At 47.8% G+C, this 8,343-nt stretch overlaps 2 protein-coding genes across 2 annotated transcripts in view; one reads left to right on the top strand and one right to left on the bottom strand.

Annotated features, from left to right (window-relative positions):
- The first annotated feature begins 2,879 nt into the window (after positions 1-2,879).
- Egf (epidermal growth factor) overlaps positions 2,880-8,343 on the top strand; it is a 72,645-nt gene continuing 67,181 nt past the window's right edge. Inside the window, 1 exon segment of the mRNA XM_050155496.1 lies at positions 2,880-3,042. Within this exon segment, the coding sequence (XP_050011453.1) occupies positions 2,919-3,042 (124 nt within the window). The 5' untranslated portion in view covers positions 2,880-2,918.
- On the bottom strand, positions 7,664-8,063 carry LOC126507180 (ubiquitin-like protein 5). The gene is made up of 2 exons (XM_050151426.1): positions 8,047-8,063; positions 7,664-8,007 (listed from the first exon to the last, which is right to left on the bottom strand). The coding sequence occupies exon 2, from the start codon at positions 7,994-7,996 to the stop codon at positions 7,775-7,777; it is 222 nt and encodes a 73-aa protein (XP_050007383.1). The 5' UTR covers positions 7,997-8,007; positions 8,047-8,063; the 3' UTR covers positions 7,664-7,774.

Genomic DNA, 8,343 nt, shown 5'->3' with positions numbered 1-8,343 from the left:
GGGAGGGAGGGAGGGAGGGAGGAAGAAAACCGTCTGCAGGCTTGTCTACCAGTACAATCCTGTGTAGGCATTTTCTCATCTGAGGTTCCCTCCTTTCAAAGGACTCCAGCTTGTGTCAAGTTGACATAAACTGTCCAGCACATTTGGTGCTGTCCTTCCCGATTTTCTTCCTGCAACACACATCTCTCTTTTGGGCTGCTTCTGCTCCTTGCCTGTGGCTCTCCTTCCCAGACATTTCACAACCCTGGGATACCCGCCATCTTGGAGACTCTGCTGCAACACCCTAGCTCAAGCTTCCACGCTCTCCTCTTTTGTTGACGGAAACCAACTTCAGCAAGCACTTAATATTAGGGAGCACGACTCCTGTCCGTCACCACAGTGCCTCATCAGTAGAGATGGAAGGAAGAATACATACGTTCTACACACCTCTGGAAGTCCTTTCTGGTTGGGTAGCTCAGTTCAGTGATTTTACTATCTGGGTAATTTGGGGTGGTCTGGAAATTTTCTAGATTGACTTTACCATCAGCCATCAGCTGAAGTATCAACTCTATCCCTCTTGGTTCCTTATTTCCTAAGGTGACGTCATTGTGTTCAGCATCAATGACATTAGCTCAGGTGACACGTAACGAAGGAAACAAACACCCAAATCTTTTGTTTGTTTGTTTTTGTTTTTTCAAGACAGGGTTTCTCTGTCGTTTTGGGAGCCTGACTTAGAACTAGCTCCAGGCTGGCCTCGAACTCACAGAGATCTGCCTGCCTCTGCCTCCCGAGTGCTGGGATTAAAGGTGTGCGCCGCTGGCCATTTAAATCTTTTAAATTATGATAACTTGTTGTGTGTGTATACACGGGTGCCGGTGAGAGTGCTGTGTGTAAGTGGAGGTCAGAGGACGGCTTGCAGGAGTCGGTCCTTTCCTTGTACCATGCGGGTTCCAGTCATGAAACTCAGCTCAATGGGCTTGGCAGCATTTACTTTTACCTGCTGAGCTACCTCCCCAGTCCAAAAGCAAATGTTTTCTAAACAAAGATGACATGACTATTTCCAAACCCAAATGGAATGGAATTGTGGGTTATGTCCTGTTTGTGTTTCTCCTAATGAGGTAATTCGGCTTCACGCTGTACTGTGTTCCAAATCCCTTTGCTCACCATTGTCGTTAATGCTGACAAATAAGTTTTGCTGAAGGGGAAGCTCACCGGCAAGGTTAGCAATGAATACTCAGGGCAGGTTATTTGTGGGACATTCATTCTTAGTCTTGAGTCTCCGTGGGTCTAGAAAGCAATGAAATATTCTATACACCCATCCACATGACTTCTTTTGCCCCTGCAGGGTCTGTTTCTCCTTATACAGGGTCAGAGCTGCCTGGAATAGGGCGGCTGGATTTTGAGAAACATGATTTAACCTTTCGTCTTTGAGAAATAGAGCCCAATTAAACACGGGCCCAGGGCTTGGAGCTGTTCCGTTTTCTGTGACAGGTATACCCAAAGCGTCTACTGCTTTAATTGCCTTAGCTCTACTTTGATTTGAATTTGGAACTGTCCTCAGGACAACTTAAAGTCCATCCCCACGATGAAGTCAACAGACTGAAGTCACCATGGTTCAACAAGGCTGACGTGAAGGGCTGGCGGGAGCTGGGTGTTTGGGGTGCTGAGTATATTCCTGAAGGAGCAATGGTTTGGTCCAAGTGGAGAGTGCAGGAGACCGCTAGTGGAGAGTCAAACTATCGTTTTCTGTCACGGAGATGTGGAAAGACACCTGACTTACCTGAGGAGGAGGCGCACTCGGCTCTGTGCGCTTCCAGGGTTTCCCAGTTTTTACATGGTTCCTTTGCCTTTTCTTTTCCTAACACAGCTCGGTCATAACAAGCCGCTCCTTCCCCTGCACTTCGGGTCCCTGGGGATGTTTTATTAAATCGCACGGAGAGAAAAAGTGTCTGGGCACATTGTATCTCCTCACTTGGCTGCAGGGATTTCCCTTCGATATGGAAAGAGTAATCTTAGACATTCCACTCTAAAACAGACAGGAAAAAAATAAGATTAAGCTGCAGGAATATGAGCGGCCGTTGACACATCCTTCGAGTAACGAGCCGAAGGTGAGCTGCCCTTGGCGTGACTCACATCAGTGATCAATTATGATAAATCTGAAATGTCAGCGGGGCTATTCACGTTTGGCTTAAAATGTGTCGCTTAAGTTCGTCTCCATCCGTCAAGATACTCAGACATAAACGACACTCAGCAGGTCCCTCGGACCATTAGCGGCTCGCACCCCCTAATTGCTCTTTTCCCTGCCCTGCCCGGCCCTGAATATTTTTAGTCAGCAGAATATCTCCTCTCTGGCACCCTGCCCTACCTTCCTGCTTGGCAGAATTGCCCGCATTGGTGTTTGTGAAGAGGCTCCTCCGCTGGCTGGAGAGACACTAAAGGAGAGGGGTGGGGCCAGAAGAGATTTAAAAGCCGGAGGGGAGTTTCTCCGGGTTCCAAAAAGAGAAGCGCGTCCGGGGAGGAATCCTATCTGCACGTTTCTTCTTTAGACTCATCCCTCGTCCCGGTGGGGCTTGGAACTTTTCACCAATTCTTTTCTTTCTCTCTGAGCCTTTGCCTGACTGTGCCTGTCACTGCGAGAAATAGAGCTCTCAGGCTCTGCAAAATTTGTCCTAAGGGTGTCAGGTATTTCTTATTGCTGTCCAAGATTTTTTTTAAACAAAAGTGAGATAAGGAACTCTCTTCATTTCAGGCTGCACCCAGCGACTCTTGAGAGCTGGAGAAGGAACTGGAAGGCAGCATTAAAACAGCTAAATGAAAGATGCCCTCGGGCCGAAGGCCGACCTGGCTGGAAGCTCTGGGGCTCAGAAGCGCGAACTCCCGCCTGCTCTAAGTTCTAGCAACTTAAGTCACCGCCTGTTGACCTTAGAACCACGGAGACCATGCTGCTGTCTCTCACCCTCCTGCCCGTAGTTTTAAAGATTAGCGTTGCCAGCCTCACAGCGCAACAGCACGGGAACTGTCAGCCAGGTCCTCCCGAGAGAAGCGAAACTTTCACTTGTGCAGGTAAGTAAACCAAGAACTGGAGCCCACCCCCTCGGGGACAGTGCCTGAGGCTTCTGTTTAGTCTACCTTGTACGTCTGTGCTTTTCCCCCCTCGGCTGTCTTTGGGTGTGTATGTTTGCTTTAGTTGTGTATTCTGAAGTGTGTGTGTGTGTGTGTGTGTGTGTGTGTGCTGTGGGTGCCTCCTGGTTCAGTTTGATGCTGCCAATTATAAAATGTGATTCTCCACTGCTCTGTGCATGACTGAATATGCCTCAGTTCAAAACCAGCTGGATATTTCTTATCATGTAAACCGCAGTCCTTATTCCAGGGAGATAGCAACGCCTAGCTGATCAGCTCTGTATTAGAAATCAGGGAAACATATGGTGGCAGTTGTTCTTGTTGGTTCGAAAAGCCTTCTTTCGGATAACTTTGTGGCAGAAAATGCCATACGCCAATTAAAATAAAAATACAGTCTCAAGTTCAGGAGTTCAGGCTCTCGTCCTCCGCCCTCCTGGCCTCTGAAGCTCTGTCACAGTTCCCAGGTTCTTAGTAACAGGTGCACTGTGACTCTGCAAAGTGCTGAGACATGACAGGGAGGAAAGGAGCCAGCCTTTTCTCCGAGAGGACACAGGGAGTTTTCTGATTGCACATTATGGCACCTAACAGTCCAGCTGAAAACATTTTCTTGCTATTTATTTTTTACTTCGAAGGTGAGTGCCTGCTGTATAGGGAGGGAGCTATTTCATTTATCCCAGGGTCCACATTGTCCTGGAAATCCTTCCCTGTCATCTCTTTTTTTTTTTTTTTCATTTGTGTTTTGGAGCCAGTGTCTCTCTGCGTGGCTCAGACTGGCTGGGAACTCATTATGCTTCCCAAGTCTGGGATTACAGGTGTGCACCACCACGTTTGACTTATTTGTTATTATCGTCTTGCCCTCTTAAGATGGGCTCTGGCTTTTAAAAACAAAGAGTGGAGTGAAGAAAACATGTTATGTTTTCAGAAAAGAGACCTCTGGAAGATAGATAACAGAGAATTATAAGAATGAGAGAGACCAGAACTGGCCCAAATTGCCAGAGAAATCACCCAGAAGGAAACCAGGTGTCCCTGCTCACAGACGCAGAAGGTCACCAGGAAGCATTCTCCGCCATCGCAGAGTCTCTGGGGTTCTAAAGGCTGGAATGGTTGCTAATGACCTCTGCAGCCCCGGGACCTGGGCCGCTTCCACTGTGCATATTCTCAGGAAGGTTTTGCTTAATGAAAGAATTGCTCCTCTTAACTACTGGAGACAGAAGAGACAACTCTTGGCCACAGTTGTGTTGCCATGGACTGAAATGTCACTAGGGTAGCTGGAAAGTGACCAGAGTCAGGTGCCTCTACCTGCACACTTAGGGACGGGGGTAATGGTAGGAGGTGCTCATGCAGCTAGTAGCTAGAAGAGACGAGCCGATGGGAGGCACTTAAAGCGAGGAAGAAATTGAAGAAGCAATTCTTGGCGTGGCTCTAGGTCTTCTGGACTAGTGTGTGACTCCTATGCCTTGTTCTCCTGCCCACTCCTGCTGGTGGCTCAAGAGTGCTTTGCCGAAATACTTTGCACCAAATGGTAGGATGCCCGGACAGAAACGATGACTCAGGGAGACTGTTGCACACAAGGAGAAATAGGTTTTAGAAGCACACAAATTCGGTATCAGGTTTGCATCACCTTTTTAATAGTTGGGTCATCTTACAAGATCGGATGTCTGTTTCTCAGGATCATTCATTGTTGGGATGGCACGGGGTAGCCAGTGAAATACCCCTCACCCAACGGCTGACCCAGTGAATGTCCTCTTGGGTTCCATGCCATGACCAAAGTGGTCAGGCCATTCCATGCTCTAGCCTATTTTGAACACTGCAGGGGCTTGGCACTGACGCCATAGAGTGTGGTCCTCCGCTTCTTTGTCCCCCATTGCTTGCAGGCCACTGTTTTAAAGTCTCTGCTTCACCCTGAATCCTAGGTTAGCTGAAAACTAACTAGGTCACCCGTCACCCGTACATTCCAGAGGGATAGTGTTTCTTTCCCCTCTGGAAATAGATAATGGTGACATGGTCTATTTCCCTCCCCCCCCCCAACTTAAATTCTACTTGCACTTCTTGCCTTTGGCATTGAGACTGTTCACCTACATGGGCAGCCTGACCTAGCAAGAAGAAGGCTTTGTGGTCTAGAAGGATCCAGGTAAAATGTCTTGAGGCTGCTGCTCACGTGAATGCCAGTCAGTGAAGCCAATAGATAGTACTACGGAACTGGGTTTGCTTTCCGTTCACCGGCATTGAAATCAAATGTTTTCTTGGCTTTTATTTAAGCAAAAGCGGATGAAGACAGCAGCAAAAAAACAACAGCAAGCAAGTGGTTTCTGAACTTTTAAATCTCTTTGCCCCGGAGGACAAATGTCATCTGGACAGGGAATTGTTCCGGCCTGGCATCTAAACCTGTGTTATTTGTTCTTGGTAAATGGCGGTCACGGAAGAAGCTCAGAGAACTGACTTAGAGGCAGTTCACTGGGCAGTCTGCTGTGAGCGGTAGACAGTGACGTCACCGATTTCAGAGCGGGCTGAAGTTTGGTTGATTTCCCAGTCAGGTGCAAAGCAGAGCAGTTTTCAGGTCCAGATTTTGTCTGTTCTCAGCCAGCTGCAGAAACGTTTCTTCTGGCGTCTAAACAGAGAATCTGCAGCAGGCTGTTTGCGCATGCTCTGTCTGTCTCTTTACACTCTGGAGACAGACAAGTCACCTTGCTTAGACGTCAGGCCTGCCACGTGTGAAAGGTGTGTCTCGTTTTCTTCACGGTAAAAGAAAAACTGGCTGTTCCCTCTTCCTGGGATTGTTGTCAGCACTGTGTTAACGTGGCCGCGATCAGTGCTGGCACAGTCTCAGAGGCACCCACACTGCGCTTTCTTCCAGGGAGCTCAAAGGACTACAAGAAACTTCCCAGTTTGTGAAGCAGCCTAGTGCTTGCTTTAGCTTTAGTTACTGCTTCCACCCCGAACAATTCTAAAGCTAGAGAATGCAATGGTAGGCTTGTTTAATGCTGCATTTTCCGCCACTAGAAACAGGAGCGAAAACAACAGAAACAGCAGTTATGGTAACCTTGGTGACGTTCCTTGGGATCCTTTCCCCTTACCACCCCCCTATCCCCCCACTCCCTATCCCCCCACCCCCACCCCCCCACCCTTGCCGCAGAAGCATTACCTGCGCTTAGGTGCACTAAGAACGCAGATTTCTTTGGTAGATGATATCTGGAACTAAGGTAGCTTTTCACACTGCCAAGTCCCTGTCTTCTCCAGTAGTCCCCACTCGCCGCATTGGGATAAAGAGATTCCTCCGAGTCAGGCCGATGCAGACGAGAGCCATTTTTGCCAGGTGTGGAAGAAGGAAATTTTTTAAAATAAGGAAACAAAAGGGAACTTTCCATTTCCTGACAAGCCTCGGGCTCTCTGAAAATGCATTCTCTTATATGTCCGTGCTACTAGCTTCCCAGGACAATTATGGGATGGCGCACGCAAACCTGTTTCCTTTAGTAGGTTTGCTCCTTAGTGTTGTTGTTTTTGAGAGCTTTCTCTCAGGAGTGAAGGTTAGGGAATGATGTGGGATTCCCCTCTGTATGCTGTGAATGTTTTATTACCATTGGTTATTAAAGAAGCTTTGGTCTACGGCAGGGCAGAATATAGCAAGGCGGGAAATCCACGCAGAGATAGAGGAGGAAAGAAGGTGGAGTCAGGCAGATGTCAGGTAGCCACCCAAGAAGGAAGCAAGAGGTAGCAAACCCCGAGCCTCATGGTAAAGTATAAGATAATAGAAATGGGTTAATTCAAGATGCAAGAGTTAGTTAATAAGAAGTCTGAGCTAATATGCCAAGGAGTATGTAATCAATATTAAGCCTTAGAATGGTTATTTCATAAGTGTCTGCAGGAACTAGTGAGTGAGACCGGTGGGTGGAGAGAAACCCGTCTGGGGGACCAATGGAACAGGGGAGCAATTGCTTTCTCGTAGCCCCACACAGACCAGGCCCTTCTATTCTCATCCCGTTTTGACCCTTCCCAGCTTGGACTTTGGAGTTGCAGGTCTATTTTCACTTCTGACCTTGACTTTTTGATTCTCCTAAGCAAGCAGGCCAAGCTCGCTCATGCCAGTCAGAGTTTGGGTTTCCCAAATATTTCCGAGGATGCTTTGTGTCCTGGAATTGTGTGAATATGCGGGAATTTCGGGCCCAACTTGCTCCTGCGGCAGAGATTCATGATAACCAATGATTTACTTGCAAAGTCTCAATGGTAGACTAGAGCAGGCCTTTCACGGGAAAGCACCGATTCCTATACTCTCGACAGCCGGCTGTCTCCCTTCTCTGCGCAGGCTCTGTGGGTTGGTGCGTTCATTCCGAAGGTAGCTCTTCCTGCGGGTAGACGGTTGCTAGGATACAGAAAGTCAGAAGAGCGCTGCGGCAGCTACATTGATGTTCCATGTGGTACATCAGTTGAGACGTAGTGTTTCATCACCTTCACATATTAGAAGCATCTCCGTGCTGTGTTATTCTAATAAGACACACAGGAGAAGCCGCAGTCAGTTCCCTGGAAAGAGCGAATCTAGGATGTTGTCATTTTTTTTTATGACAGCAACAAAGCAGCACTGAAGTTTTTATTCATGTGAATTATTAAAAATGGGCATCTATACCATGTCAAATGAGGGTGGGAGAGGAAGGCAGGGGAGGCAAGGAGAAGGAATTCCCGTCTATTGGTAATACAGCTCCAGGTTCATCCCATCATGGATTTCATAATCTCCCAGAGACACGTGGTCCTTAAAAATCGTGTACCACTTTTTAAGAACGATCTTATTCCACCGGGTGCCAGTTTGAGCCGCTATCAGTTTCTTCAAGTCCCCGATGGTGTCATCGGTGTTGCACTTGACGCGGACTTTCTTTCCTAGACGGTCGTTACAAACCACCTCAATCATTGTGGCTGGACCTCTAAACCCCTCGAACTTATCGACGACACAACTCCTACCTCGAACGCCGAGCTCTGACCCGGATGTTGTCATTTTTAACATCCTTAACAGCAAAGTGGTTTTTTTTCCTCATGTAAAAATTATTTTATTTTATTTATTTTTTATTGAAAGAACAAAAAAAATTTCCGCCTCCTTCCAGCCTCCTATATCTCTCTCCCTCCTCCCACTCCTTTCCCCTTCCCCCCACTCCTCTCCCCCTCCCTCTCCAGTCTGAGGGGCAGTCAGGGTTCCCTGACCTGTGGAAAGTCCAAAGTCCTCCCCCCTCTGTCCTGGTCTAGGAAGGTGAACATCCAAAC

The sequence above is a fragment of the Alexandromys fortis genome, unplaced genomic scaffold, assembly GCF_014885135.2.
Source record: "Alexandromys fortis isolate MF-2015 unplaced genomic scaffold, M_Fortis_MF-2015_v1.1 scaffold_19, whole genome shotgun sequence".
NCBI lineage: Eukaryota > Metazoa > Chordata > Mammalia > Rodentia > Cricetidae > Alexandromys > Alexandromys fortis.
Note: the sequence above shows the minus strand (reverse complement) of the source record. Positions and strands in the feature narration are given on the sequence as shown.

Coding starts and splice junctions, on each gene's coding strand:
- LOC126507180 (XM_050151426.1), bottom strand. CDS start 7,996: ATGATTGAGGTGGTTTGTAACGACCGTCTAGGAAAGAAAGTCCGCGTC.